The sequence below is a fragment of the Artemia franciscana genome, chromosome 4 (assembly GCF_032884065.1).
Source record: "Artemia franciscana chromosome 4, ASM3288406v1, whole genome shotgun sequence".
In the NCBI taxonomy this organism is placed as follows: domain Eukaryota; kingdom Metazoa; phylum Arthropoda; class Branchiopoda; order Anostraca; family Artemiidae; genus Artemia; species Artemia franciscana.
In genome coordinates, this window is record NC_088866.1 from 11,408,382 (window position 1) to 11,431,202 (window position 22,821).

The 22,821-nt window shown below is 35.9% G+C and overlaps 1 protein-coding gene across 2 annotated transcripts in view; it reads left to right on the forward strand.

Moving 5' to 3' along the window:
• The first annotated feature begins 1,764 nt into the window (after positions 1-1,764).
• LOC136025987 (lissencephaly-1 homolog) overlaps positions 1,765-22,821 on the forward strand; it is a 52,368-nt gene continuing 31,311 nt past the window's right edge. The window contains exons 1-3 of one of the 2 annotated variants that reach the window (XM_065702125.1): positions 1,765-1,869; positions 13,516-13,588; positions 22,569-22,722. In XM_065702125.1, the coding sequence (XP_065558197.1) occupies positions 13,557-13,588; positions 22,569-22,722 (186 nt within the window). In that variant the 5' untranslated portion in view covers positions 1,765-1,869; positions 13,516-13,556. Of the gene's footprint in view, positions 1,870-13,515; positions 13,589-18,073; positions 18,208-22,568; positions 22,723-22,821 lie in introns of those variants that run through there. The other variant, XM_065702124.1, reaches the window with a different exon arrangement.

Genomic DNA, 22,821 nt, shown 5'->3' on the forward strand with positions numbered 1-22,821 from the left:
AAAATTATGTTGAACAAAATGGCTATCTCAAATATATCAAATAAAATGGCTATATCAACTGATCACTGATCAGGTGACTTTGGGGAAACAAAGTCGTGGGAGGGGGTCTAGCTACCCTTCGATACTTTTGGTCACTTAAAAAGGGCACTTGAACTTTTAACTTCCGATAAAATGATCCCTCTCCCGATTTTCTTAGATCACTGGCTCCATGCGATCACCCCTGGGAAAAATAAACAAATAAACACCATCAGTGATTTTTCTTTTGTCGAAAAAATGCGAATTTCTACATTTTATATATAGGAGCTTGAAACCTCTACAGCAGGGTTCCCGGATATGCTAAATCTGATGGTGTAATTTTTATTAACATCATCTGATGGTTGGGGGGTATTTTCTCCATTTTCTTGAAAATTGGGAAAAAAATTTCTGGCTCGTAACTGTTATTAAATGGTTTACATTAAACTTGACGAATTTTGTGTATTTTGAATAGCCGTCAAAATTTGATTCTTTTAATGTATCTATTGTTATCAAAATTATGTTTCTTAGATTTTTGGCCATTGAACCACGAACTGGTAACATGTATGTAATAAATAATTGCCATTACTTTTACCAGGAAATAAATTTTCAACTTTCACTCTGAGCAAAATTTTTAATATTTAGTCATGAAAATATGGCTGGGGGAGAACTAATAAACATTTACCCTCCCCCCCCCCTAAAAAAAAAATAGATCTGACAATTAGGTCAACTACCGCAATTCAGTTTCTAAACGGACCCATGATGCAGACGGTGTTTCGACTTCATGATGCAAACGCGGTCCAGTTTTCTACAAAGAGATAGCAGACAGATTGTTTTCTAGTTGTCGGGAACAATTATATCTTATTTTTAAACACTTTTATAAGGGTGCTTTCGATTTTTTCATCCTAAAAAAATCACAGAGGCCAAGCTCTTGCTAAACAATAGAATAGCAGGTTAGATACAAGCTTTAGCAATAACTCTTTGAATTTCTCAACAAGAATGAAAATATTCCTTTATTATATTTTATAAGAAATTTCATCTTTGCTACTTATCAATTCTACTATACTTTCTTGACACATGGGAAATTCTTTGGGTCTGTAAACTTGCCTCTTTAGCTTACTTGGCCAAATCCTGAATTGCTTTGACAATTCACTTAACCTTGTCCGAAACTTTTTGGTGAATATGGGGCAGTTTATATTACTGAGCTACGAATAAAGTGAGCATATCACATGATACCTTTTATTATATTCTTTCTGATATATAATAATCGCTTTACTCGGGAATTCAATTTTAAGACCATTACGGATCCTCAAAAAATGATATCTTTTTCTCTTATTTTTGGCTATATAAAAGGGTTAAAACAACAGATCTTGCTTCCATGATATGCAGAATAATTGTAGTTAACTCATTTCAACTGCAGCTTCACTATTCTTTACCACCATCCCCCTCATGTTCATATTTATAGTCCAAATTATATATTTCTAATGTTTCCGGTTTTTCAATTCCGTCGCAGTCGGTTCAATTTACGGGTAAACCGGTTTAAACAAGAGCAATGCTAGCAGCGGTATACAAATTATAGAATTAATATGAGGTATTATCTCGAGTACTATGGGATAAATAGTGTCAATAACATAATTTAGGAATATCTCTTCTGAAAGTATACATGATAGATACTTAGCATGGTTTATCCTTTTCCTTCATAAAAACAAACCTTTTAATTTGTTTATAGATGGTGTGGCTTCCACTCTAATCCACGAAAACGGATGTTTTGATTACTAGAATTCAAACTAGAAAAATATCCTCTTATAAATCTGATACAGAGCTGTTGTCACAGCTCTTAACTTTGTGAAAGTAAAGGTATATTGACATGAGGCCTATTTTAGACAAAAGAGTGCTATTGATAAAGTCGCTGACATGGACATAATCCATTATCTAAGGCTAGTAGCAATAATTATGGTGCTCTGGCAGCCTAGGCCCATGCTTAGCTCACATTAGCAAATCCAATGTTGTTGAAATTCCAAGTAAACATACACAAAATTGCACTACTGATATAGGGACAAGGTCAAGATATGGTAATTTTTCTATTCATTGACATTTAAGATAGGCCTTGCTAAGAAATAGACCTAGGCTAGGCCACTTTTAGACTCAGAATTCTTGGTAAACTTTTATGTTAACAGAATGTTCAGATATCCAAGCAATAAACTGTAAAATTCTAGTTTTGCTATCTTGGAAAGGGGTTAGGTTAGAAAACAAAGGTTTCAGGTATGATCTACAGACTAAATTATGTCCCAGGAAGGTACTTTGAAGTACCTGCCTGAACTCAAACCTTCTTAAGAGGACAATGAACTTTAAAAATATTTATGTTATGAAAGTGAAACCTTGCAAAACAGATCTTCTGCTTAAATGAACTAGGCTACAAGAAAACTGTTTTCAGCTTTACAGCTTTGCTCAATCTGAATTTATCATGTTTCAATTGTCTACAAATATATTTATTAAATTTAGAAAGAACCCATTAATATGGCTTAATATTCTGTTCAAATAACAAGAATTGCATTTTCAGAACATAGGCCTAAACCAGAGAAAAAAAAACTAATAGACTAACTGAAAATTAAGGTGAAATCTTCTTTTGTCAAAATTTCAATAGGTCAAGTAGGCAAATTTTTAAGACTTAGAAATCAGAATAGGGTTAACATGGAAGCTTGGCAATACCTTCCTAGAGTATATTTTGGCCAAGGATTCATCCCTGAAAGTCTCATTTTCTAACCTAATCTCTTTCAAAGATATCAAGAAGTGACTATACTAGAATCAAATTATTTCTTACCTTACCTAAATACATAGCCCATATTGTACTTCCCATGCATTTATTGATTCTCAATTTGTCACTATTGATTTAAAAAATGGGTATATCAGTTTCACCAACATTGGTGCTTACCCAGGTATATGCTAACCAGATGCTAACTGCATATGACCTATTGGTCAAATGTATTGAACCCTAAACAACAACAACTACAACAACCTAGGTATATAAGCCATATCTAAAATAAAAGCAAAAGGTATCATCTTCAAGGGTCTTTAAATACATTAAAATCAAGTTTGCAGAGGGAACAAAGGTCACATTTAAATTCAGGATGAAATTCCCTAGAGGTAAGGTTTGTTGTTGTTTAGTTAACATTTGAGCAAATCAACCATCCATATACATACAATCCTCTATTAAATCTCGGGGTCAAAGTTGAGCCACATAGCTATGAATATCACACAGATATTTATTTTGCAGAGGCCACATCAATACTTAAAATATTGTGGGATTGTTCTAAGATGTTGTACAGAGTGTTCTTGCTTATCACTGACATTATTCTGCATATCATATCATGCTATGGTCACATAACATCAGTAAAAATCTACAAGATAAAATTTAAAAACAACCTATATATATATATATATATATATATATATATATATATATATATATATATATATATATATATATATATATATATATATGTATGTATGTATGTATATATATATATATATACAGGGTGACCCAAAAAGACACAGGGTGACCCTTCAGTGAGCATGGGATGGTAGTGGACTTATTTCTAAAGCCACAGGGGGAACTTATTCAGGCAGGAAAGAGAGTGCAAGGAAAGAAGAAAACATTGCTGTAGTGAGAGATTACACTGTCCAATTAAATGTGAGAACATGCCACAGTGAATCCCATGTCATTCCAAGTTCTTGGCTGTGTCTACATACTGATTTTCTAGGGCTGCGTCCTACTGAGTCCCTTACTGTAGCAATTTTTCTTCTGTCCTTGCATTCCTTGTATGTCCTTGCACTCCTTTGTCATTCCGAGTTCTTGGCTGCATCTATGCACTGATTTCCTAGGGTTGCATCCTACTGAGTCCCTCACTGCAGCAATATTTTTCTCTTTTTCTAGCCTGAATAAGTTCCCCCTGTGGCTTTAGAACATAAGTCCACAACTATTTTGGAAAAATTCATCCAAAATAGGTTGCAAAATAAGCTGCAACAATTGAAAAGTTTTTGAACCTGAATTTGTACACTCTGGTATGATTTTGTCACAAAATAGGTCTCCAGGGAGAATATCTTCTGGTGATAGGTCCAAGACATGTTTGGGGCAACTATAGCTGCAAACAACATATATATATATATATATATATATATATATATATATATATATATATATATATATATATATATATATATATATATATATATATATATATATATATATATATATATATATATATATATATATATATATATATATATATATATATATATATATATATGTAAAATCAAATAAATCATACATAGATACAATAAAGACACAAAAATTATAGAACATTTTGCATCATACAATTGATCATATACTTAGTCAGTAAGGATATACGGTAGCCTTTCTATGGGCCCCCTTAGGGACTTTGCATGACTTAGGATTGCTCTCATTGTAAATGCACCAAGATACTTTCAAATTAGACTTCTAAATACATTTCTTTGTACATCATATTTCCTACACTTCTTTAGGACATATTGAAAATCACCATACTCATTACAAATATCACTCTGCTTTATTTATGCAAAACTGAAATGTTTTTGGCATGACCTGTCCTCAGCCTGAAAATAGTAGCAACAATAGATCTAATATCATGCACCAGTCCATCAGGTGGTGGCTCATAATCATGAAAATCTAAAATTGGGTTTGCACAATTTTCAATGCACTCATTACTCTCCCTGTCACATAATACATTATGATTATATGTTATATATTCACTTTAAATTCACACTAATTGGAGCCACATCACTTTGAATATCATACAGATATATATTTGGTGCAGGCCACATTAATACTTAAACTTATAACATCAACAATGTGGGGTTGTACAGATTGTTCTTGCTTAAATCACTGACATTATTGCACATATAACATCATGCTATGGTCCCAAAACATGTCTAGGAATACATAAAATTTTAAAAACAGCTTAAAAAAAGAAGAAAAATATAAATAAAATAAATCATACATAAGTATAATAAGGACACAAAAATTATAGAATATTATAGATTAGGCCTACAATTTCTTATAGGATGCTTAGTCAGTAAGGATATAGCCTTTCTATGGGCCCACTTAGGGGACTTTGTATGACCTAGGAATTCTCTGATTGCAAGTACACCAAAATACTTTCAAATTAAACTTCTAAATACATTTCATTGTGCATTGTATTTCCTACACTTCATTAGGATATGTCTAACATCATCATACTCATTACAAATATCACAGTAAGGAGAGCTAATCCTGCCTCATTTATGCAAAACTGAATGGGTTTTTGCATGACCTGTCCTCAGTCTGAGAATAGTAGCAGCAACAGATCTAGTATCATGTACCAGTCCATCAGGTGGTGGCCTATAATCTTGAAGCTCTAAAATTGGGTCTGCACTATTTATAATGTACTCATTAGTCTCCCTATCACATAATACATCATGAATACATGTTATATATTTGCTTTGTGTGGGTTTTACAATTATACTCTTGCTATTTCCCTTAGCCATATTATCAGCAGATTCATTTCCAGCAATTGCAATATGTGCTGGGACCCATACAAGAAGTGTATCATTCCCCATGCACTAATGACCTAACAATTTGATGAATACTATAAACTATCTCATGACTGGGGTCATGTTCATTCATCAGGTACTTAAGGGCTGATGCAGAGTTAGAACAAATTATCCAACTCTGTTCTTGTTCATATGACCTGATAAAATATAATGCCTAATATAGTGTTATCATCTCAATTGAAAAAATAGATAGGCCACTTGGTAACTTGAAACTACATGAAACTGACATTCTTGGGATCACTACTGCACAACCATACCCTTATCTGACTTAGATCCATCAGTAAAATTTTTTATATTGTCTCTTAAATGGTCAGTCTGTCTAAACCAGTCATGCTTTAAAGTCAAATTATCATTATTACCATGGTCAGGCATAGGGAAATATACATTATTCTTTAATGCACATGGATTTTGAAACACACTATCCTCAAAGACAATCTCATTAATTGGTGGTATATTTGGGCACTCACTAGAGAGTAATTTAAAACTCTATAAAAAGCAGCAATATTCCTGTTTTTATGGCACTTGGTATTAACCAAGTGACATATAGCAATCACAAATTCTGTCAGTTTGTCTGTCAGTCCTGGTTTTGCTACTTTAGGCACTTCCAGGTAAGCTAGAGCAATGAAATTTGGCTGGCGTATCAGGGACTGGACCAGATTAAATTAGAAATAGTCGTTTTCCTAATTTGACCATCTGGGGGAGAGTGGGGGCCCTGTTAATTTGGAAAAATAGAAAAAATGAAGTATTTTTAACTTACAAACGGTTGATCAGATCTTAATGAAATTTGATGTTTGGAAGGATATCGTGTCTCAGAGCTGTTATTTTAAATCCCCACCGGATCTGGTGACATTGGGGGGTGGGGGGGGGGTGTTAGAGGATAACCTAAAATATTGGAAAACACTTAGAGTGGATGACTTGGGATGAAATTTGGTGAGAAAAATTAAGCCCAAAGTCCTAATGATTGACATAACCGGAACGGATCCCTCTCTTTGGGGTAGTTGGGGGGGGGGGGGCTAATTCTGAAAAATTAGAAAAATGAGGTATTTTTAAATTACGAATGGGTGATCAGATCTCAATGAAATTAATATTTAGAAGGATATCATGTCTCAAAGCTCTTATTTTAAATCCCGACTGGATCTGGTGACATTGGGGGGAGTTTGGGGGGATTTACATAATTGGAACGGATCTGCTCTATTGGAGGGGGGGGGGGTTAGTTCTGAAAAATTAGAAAAAATGACCTATTTTTAACTTACAAAGGAGTGATTGGATCTTCATGAAATTTGGCAGGCATACCAGGGACCAGACCAGATTAAGTTAGATATAGTCGTTTTCCCAATGTGACCTTCTGGGGGAGGAGTGAGGGCCTGTTAATTCTGAAAAATTAGAAAAAAGACGTATTTTTAACTTACAAAGGAGTGATCGGATCGTCATGAAACTTCATATTTAGAAGGACCTCGAAACTCAGATCTCTTATTTTAAACCTCAACCGGATCCAGCGTCATTGGGGGGGGGGAGCAGTTGGGGGGAGACCGGAAATCTTAGAAAATACTTAAAGTGGAGAGATCAGGATGAAACGGGATGGGAAGAATAAAAACCTGTCTAAGATACGTGACTGACATAACCGGACCAGATCTGCTCTCTTTGGTGGAGTTGGGGGGGGGGGGGGGTAATTTGGAAAAATGAAGTAATTTTAACAAATGGGTGACCAGATCTTAATGAAAGTTGATATTTAGAAGGATCTTGTGTTTTAAAGCTCTAATTTTAAATTCTGACCAGATTCTGTGACATCAGGGGGAGTTGGAGGGGGAAACCAGAATTCTTGGAAAATGTGGAAATTGGGTATTTTTATCTTATGAATAGGTGATCAGATCTTAATGAAATTTGATATTTAGAAGGAATTCATGTCTCAGAGTTCTTATCTCAAATCCCGACCAGATCTTTTGACATTGGGGGGGGGAGTTGGAGGGGGAAATCTTGGAAACACTTGGAGTGGAGGGATCAGGATGAAGCTTGGTGGATAGAATAAGCAAATGGCCTTGATACGTGATTGACGTAACCGTACTGGTTTTGCTCTCTTTGGGGGAGTTGGGGGAGCCGTTCAGTTATTTGCCGAGTTTGGTCTTTCTGGACGTGCTAGGACAATGAAAATTGGTAGGCGTGTCAGGGACCTGCACAAATTGACTTGATAAAGTTGTTTTCCCAGATTCGACCATCTGGGGGGCTAAAGGGAGAGGAAAAATCGGAAAAAAGGAGGTATTTATAACTTACAAGTGGGTGATGGGATCTTAATGAATTTTGATATTTAGAAGGACATCATGACTCAGAGCTCTTATTTTAAATCCTGACCGGCATCAAGCCTCTGATTTTCCTTTTTAATCATTCTATTGATTCTTAGAATTTTGTTAGAGCTCATACCATATGAGCTCTTGGCTCTTAGCTCTTCTTGCCTTGTCACGAGTGCCATATGAGCTCCCAGCTCTTGTTAAATCTAATATCTCTATTGTATTTACTTATTATTTCTATGTTAATTTGATCCACATCTAAACTAGACTTCTTAGTGAAGTACTTCATAAGTAACTTGTCATATTGTAACTTAAGGGTACCCACCACCAATTCAATCAACATTGCAGGAATAGTGGCACTGCATAGGCAACCTAAGGATTACCTAAGAACACTATGGAAAATAATTATATATATATATATATATATATATATATATATATATATATATATATATATATATATATATATATATATATATATAATATAAATATATTTATAATTCTTCTGACTAGTACCGCCATATATAGAACTACCATAGTCAAAACCTATTAACAATGACAGCCTTTATAATTTTACTAAGGTACTTATAAAAAGCACTCCTGCTTCCTAGGTACATTACATTTTGTAAGGTCTGACCTACTTCTTATATTACTAAACAAATGCTCTACATAATAATAATAATAATAATAATAATAATTTATTTCATACCCACAAGAACACTGTACAAGTATTAAAATGTGTAGTAAAAACAATAAAATACACACAAAAATGCAAAATATACAAAAAACAATGACAATAGAATTTTTTTTTTGCATTAAATAAACACAAAAAATTAAATAAACATACACAAAAAAAAACAACTATAGAGAAATAAAAAAGACAACATTAAATACAAACAAGTAATGAAATTCACAAAATAAGGTCAACCAATGAAAGATAACTATAGAAAAGTTTTTACAAGATGATTATGTAGAAAAATCATATCAAGAGCAGTACCTGAGAGCTTTCTGTGTAGCTTTTCCAATTTTAATGCTATATCAGGTACACCATATTTACCAATTAGAATCCAGTTATGTGTCCAAGGAGGATTGAAAAGGAGAAACTTACAGTACCTGAAATAACTACTCTGGATTCTTTTTAAATCAATTTTTCTCAGGTTGGGGTAAATTCTGGCTGTATAAACGACAGATTGATTGCAATATGTAGAGTAGAGTTTTGCCAGCACTTGTCTATTGTATTTTTCTTGATTGGGAACAATTTTCCCGTATCCAAATTGTATTCTTTTAGAAATGTTGTAAACAGTGTACTGACAAAAAATGAAAAGATTATTAATAAGGCTTATGCCCAACCACCACAAAGAATCAACAGACAGAATAGAGAAAGTGTTGCAATTGAGAAGAGATGAAGAAGCTGAAGTAAAAGATAAAAACTCACACTTATCTTTACTTAACAAAAGGCCAATCCCAGGAAAAGCATTGGAAACAGAACATACCATTTTGGAGAGACCAGTCCTAGTCCACCTAATTAGGAGCAAATCATCAGCATCAAATCATCAGCATAAGCCAGATGAGAAACATCTGAAAAATCAGATAAATACATAGAGGATATTTTTGTAAGCACGCCAGAAATACAAATTTTAAAAAGTGTAGGTGACAAAATGCCACATTGTCTTACACCTCTTTTAACTTTAATAGTAGTGGTTGGAGAAGATTTCAAACTAAGGAAAGAGTTAGAATACCAATACTGCAAAAGCAGAATAACTGAAAAATTAACAAATAAAATATAAATGGAATAAAAAGCTAGAAATGGATTACACTGTCAGATGCTTTAGAAAGATCTAAAAATAAATATAAATTCCCTTACTCTTAGAATTATTATCCAGAAGAAGAGATACTAAAATACAACAAGGATGCTGCCACACCCCCCCAGGCCAAAAACCAAACTGCTTCTCTTCTTCATTAGTCCTACTAATTAGATGGGGAAGAATTATATATTCAAGTAATTTACTTATATTACTAGAAACAGCAATGGGCTGGTATGAAGAACAATCAGCAGGAGATTTAACCTCTTTTAATATTGAACTTATAGTGCCACACAGGAAACTCTCTGGAACGCTAGATGTGCATATACTCATCTGAAAAAGTAGCTGTAAATGTAAAACAAGTGCAGGGCAACTCCGCAAAAGTTGAGACATCCCATCTATATCAATAGAATCAATAATGTGTATCAATAATGGGAATTGCATGTCACTGTGAAATACAGATTGACAAGAAAAGTGCAATGAGATGAGAGTACACAGCATATACAGAATAGTTAACAACAGAAAAAAGTGAAGAATAATGCCTCTGCCAGATAGATGGCGGTATGGCATTACTGCAAGAATACTCATTTTCAAGCCTTTCAGAATTAATCACTTGCACTATTCACGTTTATTCACAGGGAAATGCATGCCACATTACCTTACTGACCTAAGATACTTTTTGTAATCCGCTTTAGTTTTTTGTTTTGAATCCACAACACAACCTGAATGTCACAACCATTCTAAACTCGAATCCAGAATTTAGCTTTGTTTTCCACAGTCTTTAAATTGGGATCTGCTAACCTGATTGATTTTCGGGTACCAATACAGATATGTTCTAACCAAACAGCTCTACATTCAGCCTATTTCAAACAAGATACTATTTCTTTATAATATGAATTTAACTCAGAAACTGTCAGATCCGACATATTTAAGCTGCAATAAATGATAAGACACATGTATAAGAGATAGAAGTGATGTAAGCATTGATATGTATAACAAGATATCTGCTTTTTTTCAATTATACTTTGAAAACCTATTTGATTTCTTTTTTAATTTCAAATTTATTGGAACATGGGGAAGCAAAAAAACCACAGATACTGTTAGGTGGTCAATATCAGGATCATGATCATGGACAGCTACAATCAAAGAATGAATAGATGAAGAGCACACAACATGGTCAATGTCAGTAGTACTTCCTGAGTGATGGATATATGTGAAGGGTAGAGATTTAGGAATGATGCCGTATAGCAGGAGACAATTGAGAACATAATCCTTTCTTACACAGTCAGTATTGATATTTGTATTAAGATCACTGTGTAATTTAGAGATTGAGACACTAAGCATTTCATTAGTTTTCTCAGAGAAGCACAAGCCTTTGCAAAAATTGTAATTGAGCAATTAGATCTGTTATCATGCACAAAATATGAGTTGATCAGAATAGTTGATCCAACACAGACTGCTAAGAAGAATTCATCATGATGATAAAGGACAGGGGTTGGGGAAATGTGCATTACGCTTAAAGATGCATGCCAGACCCCCTGATGGATGGCCACCAGTTACCCTGGCAGAGGTCAAAAATGCTATGTGGTTTGGACTTTGATGCAGAAAATTAAGGCTAGCTGAAGTAAAAAAATACTCTTGCAAACAAACTAGATTGTACTGGCTGCATAATTCATCAATGAAAAAGTCTCTGTCCTTAGTTCCATTAATATTGTTGGATATCACAGAAAACTGAAAGTCATTGATGTGGATTAGGGTCCTTTTTTAGTCTCTCTTGCATAACAGGACAAACTAAGCTGTAAAATTAGTGAGTTTTATCACAGCAGATCTAAGGAGGAGGGCAATGCATGGTTTATCTTTTTTAGAAATGTGTGCTCCAGCACAACAGGCACATTTGGGAGTATCAACCAGACAAGCATGTTGAAAGTGGTTGGGGGAGCAACATTTAAAACAGCATTAAGGCAGTTCTTTGTATTGGTAGACCTGAAAGAGTTTGTAGCCAAGCTTCACTTCTTCCTCTAAAACAATTGAGTGAGAATAAGAGTCTCCAAACTTGAGTTTTATGGACAGAGGTGAAACAGGTCTCTGTGCATTTTTTATGCCATGTTGAATAAAGAGTATATTAGTGTCCACTTCGGTGGTACACCTCATATTATTCCAAACAAGAGCTAAGAGCTCATATGGCACTTGTGAAGAGGTCGGAAGAGCCAAGAGCTCATATGGTATGAGCTCTAGCAAAATTCCAAGAATTAATAGATTGCTTTAAAAGGAAAATCAGAAGCTTAATGCTGGTCGGGATTTAAAATTAGAGCTCTGAGTCACAAGGTTCTTCTAAATATTAAAATTCATTATGATCTGATCTCCCACTCGCTAGTTAAAAATACCTCAATTTTTCTAATTTTTCCTCTCCCTTCAGCCCCCCAGATGGTCGAATCGGGGGAAAACGACTTTATCAAGTCAATATGTGCAGCTCCCTGACACGCCTACCAATTTTCATCGTCTTAGCACGTCGCCCTCAATGTCAAAAGATTTGGTCGGGATTTGAAATAAGAGCTCTGAGACATGAGTTCCTTCTAAATATCAAATTTCATTAAGATCCGGTCACCCGTCCTTAAGTTAAAAATACCTCAATTTTTCTGATTTTTCCAAATTAACAACCAGCTCCCTCAAAGAGAACGGATTTGTACCAATTATGTCAATCTTGTATCTATAACTTGTGCTTATTCTTCCCATCAAGTTTCATCCCGATCTCTCCACTCTAAGGGTTTTCCAAGATTTCCGGTTTCCAAGATTTTTGTTTCCCCCCTCCAACTCTCTATGTCCCCGGATCCAATTCGAATTGAAAATGGAGCATATGAGACATAAGATTCTTCTATATATCAAGTTTCATTAATATCCGAACACCCGTTCATAAGATACCTCGATTTTCACGTTTTCCATCCAGTTTCCCCCTCCAACTCCCTTCAATGTCACCGGATCTGGTCGAGATTTAAAATGAGAGTTGTAGAGCACAAGATCCTTCTAGATATCAAATTTCATTAAGATCTGATCACCCGTTCGTAAATTACAAATACCTCATTTTTAGAATTAATCTAAATTTTTTTTTAAATACAAATTAATCTAATTTTTTAGTATTACCTCCCCCAACTCCCCCAAAGAGGGCAGATTCGTTCCGGTTATGTCAATTCCGTATCTAGGACTTTCAATCCCGTATCTAGATCCGATCACTCATTCGTAAGTTAAAAATACCTCATTTTTCTAATTTGTTCAGAATTAACCCTCCCACCCAACTCCCCCAAAGAGACCGGATCCGTTCCGGTTATGTAAATCCCGTATCTAGAACTTATGCTTGTTTTTCCTACCAAGTTTCATCCCGTTCCCTCCACTCTAAGCGTTTTCCAAGATTTCACATTCCTTTTTGTTGGCTATAGTGACCAGATTCAGTGTGCTTTTTGTGCAGGTGTGGTTGGAAACTGGGAGGAGGGGGATATGCCTATAGATGAGCATATAAAACAATTTGAAATACATCCTTTTGTTCAAGGAGTTGATGTGAGAAACATTCCAGTGAAACCCGTATTTATCACTATGCTTCCAAGGTATTTAAGATCTAAAACCTGCTCAATGTCCTTGGTTATTGCATGCTTGTTGTATATGTATTTTTAACCCCCCCCCCCCCTTTCGTAAAACTCATCCTAATCCCCTCCACTGGTCACACTTTAATAGTCACACTTATATGCAACTATGTTTGCAACTATTAAGTTTATCTTGAATCTACACCGTATCCTTTTCAGGTAAAGGCAGCTCGTGAACATTGTTGATCTGGAGCAAGGTCATGGTCTTATCGCAGCGGCAACGAGATGAATTGTAAGTTTTTCTTTTATCTAAAAATTTCATTTTTAACTAATTGAGTATCGGGTATCTGTTATCTATTAATATGGACAATTTTGTGTTGCCAGTTGCACCCAATGATCAAGTGAGAATATTTGTTTGATGCATGGTTTTTAGGTTTACTGTGCCAAATCGTCGCCCATCTTATATACTATCATATCTGCAAAAATCTGATTTTGCGTATTTTTATGGCACTTGGTATTTACCAAGTGACATATAGCGATCGTAATTTCTGTCTGTCTGTCGGTCTGTCAGTCTATCTGTCGATCCCGGTTTTGCTAGTTCGGGTACTTTCAGAGAAGCTAGGGAGATGAAAGTTTGCAAGCGTATCAGGGACCAGACCAGATTAAATTAGAAATAGTTGTTTCCCCGATTCGACCATATTGGGGGGAGTGGAGGGGCGGTTATTTCGGATAAATTAGAAAAAATGAGGTATTTTTAACTTACGAATGGGTGATCAGATCTTAATGAAATTTGATATTTAGAAGGATCTCGTGTCTCAGAACTCTTATTCTAAGTCCCGACTGAATCTGGTGAGATTGGGGGGAGTTGGAGGGGGAAACCAGAAATCTTGGAAAATGCTCAGAGTGGAGAGATCAGGATGAAACTTGGTGGGAGGAATAAGCACAAGTCCAAGATAACTGACTGACATAACCGGACCAGATCCACTCTCTTTGGTGGAGGTGGAGGGGGGAGTAATTCGGAAAAATTAGAAAAAAATGAAGTATTTGGAATTTACAAACGGGTGATCAGATCTTAATGAAAACATTGTTGACATTGAAGGGGGGTGGAGGGGGTAACCGGAAATCTTTGAAAACGCTTAGAGTGGAGAGATCAGGATGAAACTTGGTGGGAGGAATAAGCCTCAGTCCTAGATATGCTATTGACATAATCAGAACAGGTCTCTTTGGCGGTGTTTGGGGGGGGGGGGTAATTCGGAAAAATTAGAAAAAAGAAGTATTTTTAACTTACAAACGGGTGATTGGATCTTAATGAAATTTGATATTTAGAAAGACCTCGTAACTCAGAGCTATTATTTTAAGTCCCGTTGGGAGGGGAGTTAGAGGGGAAACCGGAAGTCTTGGGAAACCTTGGAGTGGAGAGATCAGGATGAAACTTGGTGGGAGGAATAAGCGCAAGTCCTAGATACGCGATTGGCAGTACCAGACCGGATCTGCTCTCTTTGGGGGAGTTGGGGGAGGAAACCGGAAATCTTGGAAAACGTTTAGAGTGGAGAGATTGGGATGAAACTTGGTGGGAAGAATAAGCCCAAGTTCTAAATACGTGATTGACATAACCATTAAATTAGAAAAAAGAGGTATTTTTAACTTACAAACAGGTGATCGGATCTTAATGAAATTTGATATTTAGAAAGACCTCGTAACTCAGAGCTATTTTTTTAAATCCCGACGGGATCCGATGACATTGGGGGGAATTAGAGGGAAAACTGGAAATCTTGGAAAACGCTTAGAGTGGAGAGATCAGAATGAAACTTGGTGGGAGGAAGAAGCACAAGTCCTAGATATGTGCTTGACATAACCGGATCGGATTTGGTCTCTTTGGGGGAGTTGGAGGAGGGAACCGGAAATCTTGGAAAACGTTTAGAGTAGAAAGATTGGGATGAAACTTGGTGGGAAGAATAAGCACAAGTTCTAGATACGTGATTGACATAACCAGACCGGATTTGCTTTCTATGGGGGAGTTGGAGGGGGGGGGGTAATTCGGAAAAATTAGAGAAATGAGGTATTGTTTACTTACGAACGGGTGATCAGATCTTTATAAAATTTAATATTTAGAAGATCTCGTGCCTCAAAGCCTTTGTTTTAAATCCTGATCGAATCTGGTGACATTGGGGGAAGTTGGAGGGGGAGACTGGAAATCTTGGAAAACGCTTAAAGTGGAGAGATCGTGATGAAACTTGGTTGAAAGAATAAGCACAAGCCCTAGATACGTGATTGACATAACCGGGCCCGATCCGCTTTTCTTAGGGGAGTTGGGGGTGGGGTTAATTCGGTTAATTCGGAAAATTTGAAAAAATTAGGTATTTTTAACTTACGAACTGGTGATCAGATCTTAATAAAATTTGATTTTTAGAAGAATCTGTCTCTGAGCTCTTATTTTAATTCCCGACCAGATCCGGTGGTATTGGGGGAGTTGGAGGGGGAAACTGGAAATCTTGGAAAACGCTTAGGGTGGAGAGATCGAGATGAACTTGGTGGGAAGAATAAGCACAAGTCCCAGATACGTAATTGACGTAACTGGATTGGATCCGTTCTCTTCGGGGTAGTCAGGGGGATTTCCAGTGCTTTGGCGAGTTTGGTGCTTCTGGACGTGCTAGGACGGTGAAAATTGGTAGGCGTGTCAGGGACCTGCACAAATTGACTTGATAACAGTCCGATTCCACCATCTGGGGGGGGGGACTGGAGGGATGAGAAATTTTGAAAATGGAGGTAGGTCTATCTTACGAATTTTTGATCGGATCTTGATTAAACTTGATATATAGAAAGATCTCATGTCTCAGATGTTCTACTTTCAATTCGGATCGAATCCGTGGATATAAGGGAGAGGAGAGGAGAAATGTAAATCTGGGAAATCGGGAATCTTGGATAACTCTTAGAGTGAAGTGATCGGGATGAAACTTCATGGGAATATTAAGCACAAGTTCTGGATACGTGATTGACATTACCGGACCGGATTCGCTCTCTTTTGGGAAGCTGGGGGGATTTTTAGTACTTTGGCGAGTTCGAGAATAAGTACAAGTTATAGGTACGTGATTGACATAAACGGACTGGATCCGATCTCTTTGGGTGAGTTGGAGGGATTTCTAGTGCTTTGGCGAGTTCAGTGCGTCTTGAGGTGCTAGGACGATGAAATCTGTAACTCTACTACCGATTCTAATTTTAGGTTCCGACCTTGTCACAAATGCTGTATGAGCTATTGGCTCATGTTTACTTTGAATACATCAAAAACACAGTTTAAAGTCATTTAGTCATCGGAAATTATCTAGATGGCTATTGACTGGATTTTTGGCTCATTCAAATTATAGAAATTTCAAAATGCGATATTTAGCGAATATGATTGTGTGATAGATGGGCAATAAAAAGGCTGAAATAAATAGCCCTGTGCCCCAAACGGATCTTTACTACAAACCATCCTCTTGTTCAATCGAATTTATTTCAAACAATTGCAATGGGCGATAGCACCATTGAAGGCCAATGAAAAGTTTTCTCTTTGCAAAGAGAGCGGTTTGCATGCAAAGAAAGTAAAGGATTATCCGCAATTGACAAAGGGAAATGACAGGTTCAACAATCTCATGATCATGGCCGTTGAAAAAGAAGAGACACTGAATAGATTAGTCGACAATTTATCCAAACAGCGAAATCGCTGCTACTATCGCTGTTTTTTAAGCATGTTGTCTCTCTCTTATCCTGTCGTTCGTATCTTCATTAAAAAATGGGAAAAATCCTTCCCCCCCCCTCTACGTTTTCGTGAATTGGCGCCACTAAAATGCCACCAACTTCGTATCTTTTGTTTGGTGTTCCTCTAGGCATATTTTATACTAATAAAAAAAATTGACTGAATACAACACCTTTTTTACAATGTGTTATGTCACTGTACTACTATCGTGTATCTTTTTTGTTCTTTAAATGCATTTGATTGTTTTTTTTTTCAAAAGTGAGGCTCTAAAGTGTAGTCAGCAGAAGAGTGCACGTCCTGTCCATGACAAAACAAAATATTGTCATGCCCCACCGGTGGTGCATGCGCACCGCGTTGGGAATCACGTGGCTAAACAAAAAGATTTTGACAACCCTGATTATGCGCTTAATGCGTTACTATTTTGAATGTATCAGTATGTTATCCTTGGATTTATAATTGATAAACTTACCATAAGAAGTAGATTCTATTGGTGTAGGCGCTGTTATCAAAATGTTAAATGCTATCAAAACAAAACGGTTAAATATCTGGCGTCAACAGCTGTTCTTTTTTGTGTTTTTACCTGTTATTTTTCAAAAAATAAAACACAGCTTTGTGAGCCAATGAAAATTGTTTTTTCAAAAAATCCTTGCCCCCCCCCCTACGTTTTCGTGAATTGGCGCCACTAAAATGCCACTAACTTCGTATCTTTTTTTTGGTGTTCCTCTTGGCATATTTTATACTAATAAAAAAATTGACTGAATACAACATCTTTTTTACAATGTGTTATGTCACTGTGCTACTATCGTGTATCTTTTTTGCTCTTTAAATGCATTTGAATGTTGTTTTTTTTTCAAAAGTGAGAAAAAAAACAACACACAGACAAACAGACAACACACGACAAACACAGCTTTGTGAGCCAATGATTTTTTTTGTATTTATTTGTCCGTATTTTTTTGTAATTTTAATACCCTGCGCAAGATTACAGAGGGAAGGGGGATTTTTCTGATTCTGCGTCTTATAACTAAGATCAATATATGTTCCGGAGCAAGTTCATAACGTCCCGAACTCTTGAAGAAATATTTTGATTTTTTTCTCTTGTAAAGTGTTATCACGATTATGAGGCTTCCTAATCATCCAATAGGAAATTTTCGTCTGAGTAATAAGCAACAAGATGAACTGTGAGTCGTTTCAAGTACATATTTGGAAAGTCTACTATTCCTGTACAAGATTACTTTGTATTATGTTAATTTGAAAATTCCTTACATTATGTTATAAATGTTCTTATAAAATCTATTTTCTCACAAGGAAAAAATTATGCTGTCACTTGAAATAATTTTTAAAAAAATTTTCTACTTTGGGCACGTCAGCAGTTTTCTGAATGACTTACCGTATTAAGGTGAAACTTCCAGGAAATTATGAGGAGAATATTCAACTGACCAAAAGACAACATGTACAGGTTACTACTGATGTTTACGAAGAGCAACAAACAGCTTGGATGATATCCAGTATCATAATTCTATTTTGCTTGGGTCGAACCTGGTAGTGTCGATCTTATGTGCTATTTAAAAAAAAGCTTTAAAAATACCACAACTGGTAATATATCTTTAATGTAACGATTATTATATAATAACAAAAATAATAATTATAATAACAATTATTTATTTATACCTGAGTATATAAAAAGAGAATTGGTGTAAAAAAAGAAAAGAAAAATATAGAGAATAAATAAATGGAGTTAAATGTCCATGACGGGAACACTACAAACTGAGGGTTCGGTGCATTCCCCCTGGAAATTTAACCTCGGTAAGCTCCCTTCCGCGGAAAATCCCACTTGGAAAAACCTCCCCGCATGTAAAATTCAGCAGCCAATGGGAAATTAAAACAAATAAAAAACATGACATAAAGAAGCGACTTTGAATATTCTGTCTAAATTCCAAAATATATGTAGAGTATATTGTGTAGAATTAAGCAGTTCGTAGTAACGATCTGTAAGTACGGACTGACTCGGGCCAATAGTTATCAAAACCCTAAAAGAAAGAATTTTAATAACAATTAGTACATCTAAAGAATTCAGTTTTGACGCTGATCATAAATATATAAAGCTCATTAAGTTCAATGTGGCAATTAACGTTACGAGCCGAAGAAAATTTGGCTGATTTTGACTAATTAGGAAAACACTCCCAAACAATTAGAAATCCTTGACGTTGAGGTTTCAAGCTCCTATAAAGAAAATATGAAGGATTTGGTTGTTATTTTTTTCCCTGGAAAAAGATAACAGATGCGTGCTTTTTCAGGGGTGATCATATCAAACCAATGATTCTAGAAGATGGCCCTAGAGAGAGCTTATTCCAGCGAAAATTAAAAGTTTTAGCGCCCTTTTAAACAACCAAAAATTCTATTCAACGGGACTTTGGTGCTTTCTACCATTTTGTGGCACCAAAGTATGAAGTTTTTGCAAAATGAACGAAATTCTAGAGGTTCTGCAAGTTCAGGGTTCAATAATGGTTTTAAGAAGGTCAAGAAGGCCGTCACTGAGGACAGAAATAAGAAAAGGCGAAAAGGTAATTTGGGTAACGAGAAGATCGATAAAGTAGATAGCTTCACATACCTAGGTAGTATTATTAGTAGACGGTGGGTACAATGAAGATGTAAAAAGTAGAATAGCCAAGGCCCAGGGTGATTTTCACAGTTGAAAAAAGTTTGGAAGAATAGGAAGGTAAGTCTACCAACCAAGATTAGAATATTGGAAGCTACAGTGATGACATTGGTCAAGTATGATTCTGAAGCGTGGGCGTTCCGAAAAACGGAAGAGGAGTTGCTAGATGTTTTCCAGAGAAATTGCCTACGGATTGTTTTAAGTATCCGATTGACTGACTATCTCAAACAATAATTTCTGCGAAAAATATGGTTGAATCACGATTTCTTCGGCAATAATGAGGGAAATAATTAAATGGCCAGGACACGTCCTGCGGATGAAGGATGGCAGATTGCTAAAGATTTTCCTTGTCGGCCAACCGTCTTGCGCCAAATGAAAAACAGGTCGTCCCAGAGTGGGATGGGAAGATATCACAAGGAACGATTTAAGGGAAATGGGAACTTCTTGGGAGGATGTAAAGAGGAAGGCTTTGGATAGATTGGGATGGAAGAGGAGCGTGCGTAGATATGCGTAGATAAGTAGTTTCTTTAACGAAGTTAATTCATGTGATTTTTCATGAACATATGTAGTGATGTATTTTATTGCACAACAACCATCACGAAGGAGTGGTAGGCTGTTGTTTTGATAGGAGGATGGGGAGGTGTTATGTGCCTAAAAGAATGGATTTCAATGCCCAAATTATCTCAACTCCATGAACCTTCATATGAATATAGAAAGGGGTATAGGGTGGCTGGGTAGGAATCAATCTTTCATCTCCCTACGTTTAGACTAACCCTGAATAAGAGTGCTGTGGGACAATAGCCCCCTTCTTATTGCAGAAAAATGTTCCGTGCAGTTCTTTTGAAGCTGTTTTTAGTCAAAATGATTTGCTTCATATTTCAGAAAATCAGAGGGCAATGCTCTATCAATGTCTATAGTAAAGAGCCATTAGACTTCAATATATTATCATTATGATTTCCCAGAGCTACTTCATATTGGTCCCAAGAACTCCGAAGGGGACTCTTTTAGTCGGAAATAGAAAGTTTTAGTTTCCTTTTTGAGAGTCAAAAGTGTTCGGGAGGCAACCAGCCCTCATCCCATGCCCCTTTTTTCCCAAGCTTATCCAATCAAAATTTGAGATAACTATTTTGTTCAAAATAGTCCAAATGTCAGATAATTATGCCTTTGAAATTGACACAATCTCCTAATGCCCCTGGTGCAAGGGCTGTATGCTATGCAAGTTGCCAATTGTTTACACACAAGACTTTTTATTGGAAAAGGGGGCATGTTTTATCCTAAGTCTACATAAGGGCTTATGCTATTAAAGTAAATTTAAAGGAAATATTGAAAGGGATGCCGAAAACAATCAAACACATTATATGCACGCTGGTTGTCAAAAGAGCTTATCAGCAATATCTAAGGAACGGCTGAATGTATTAAGTTGAACCTTTCAGGGCATGTCAAGGAGTAGTAGAAGGGCTAACAAAGTACATTTTCTCCCTTGCAACGTTAATAAATACAAGAGTGCTGAAGCTTTTAGGAATTAATATCAGCATAATGTTAAAATGTCAATCTGCATTTCATTCGATCTTTTCAGTAATCTTGGTTATTATGATGATTTTCTTTCTCTTTTTTTTTTGATATCAAAACTCACAGCTCAGCACCGCTAGAAGAAGACCGCTTGATCAAAGAATTTAAATAGATAAGAGATTTTAGCCATTATTGAGTTTTTTTTTGTGTGTGTGTGGGAATTCGAGTGGTTTGCTCGTGGGTGAAAAGGTGGGGACTTGTAAGGATGATTTTGTTGGTAGGGGCCATGGTTGTATAGAGAAGTGGAGGGAGAGCCATAGTGCGTAATTAGTTTTGAGGTGATAAGGGACTCAGCATGCATTTTTGCATAGAGGCGAGAGATTATGTATGTTATGACTGTTGTAATTTTGTTTTAATAAAGCCGAGTGAACTGAACTGACGAATAATACCCCTCTCCTCCACCTGGAATTCTATAGTTAAAATATTGATAAGAACTTAATCATTAAACCACTGTTCATCGAAAAGTTTGACCAAACATTCATTTTTTAATCCCAAGTTTTAAATTTCACATTTTAATTGACTTAGTGTTTTCGCTGCCCTTTTTAGCTGGTAAGGATCAGTTTCATTTCCTTTTCCTTTTTTCAAACCAACAAGTAAATGCGTTTTAAATTTTCATTCCTATTTCCTCTTTGTGCATAACAGTAATCTACCAAACGCTATATGTCTAAAAAATAACTAAGTCAAACCATATTGGCTTGTCATAACGATGAAAGCATAAAATGAAAAGGTGAAAAAATACGTGAAAATTTACGCAAAATAATTTTGCAGCCACGGGAATGAATATGAGCCCTAATAGTCTAAATAAAAAAAAAAACAGCATATATGTCTAAAAAATAACTAAGTCAAACCATATTGGCTTGTCATAACGATGAAAGCATAAAATGAAAAGGTGAAAAAATACGTGAAAATTTACGCAAAATAATTTTGCAGCCACGGGAATGAATATGAGCCCTAATAGTCTAAATAAAAAAAACAGCAAAAAAAAAAAAAAAACAAATATAAAAACCTGGAACACCTTCGCAAATATTTGTGCTCAGATTCATGATGCCTAGAAGAGGGTTCGTACCAAGGTTATCTCTGTGCTCGCTCCTCTTCCCCTCCCCCACAAAAAAGTACACATTGTCCAACAAACACTAGAGTTAAGAACAAAATTACCACAAATGTAAAGCTCCGGAAGTTGCATTTTCAGAAGCAGCTGGAAAACAAATTAGCAGAAGTAATTATAGGAGAAGAAACATTTGGGGGATGGAGCCCTAGTGTCTGAAAATTGTGTTTTTATATGATGTTTATGTGTAAATATTGTGTTTTTTTCAGAAATCGTGCAATAGCTGAATATTTATATAGCAGTGGTTATGCTGAAAGTTATGAAGTTTTTAAGCGCGAAGCAGACATGCCAGGGGACGAAGAGAAAAAATTCGCTGGACTACTTGAAAAAAAATGGACCTCTGTTATCAGATTACAGAAAAAGGTGAGATATCTATTAATCCGGTTCATACAAAGGATCTTCTGGATAGCACTCCAGTAATCACGAAATTTTTACGATTTTGTTCTAATTTCTAAGATAATT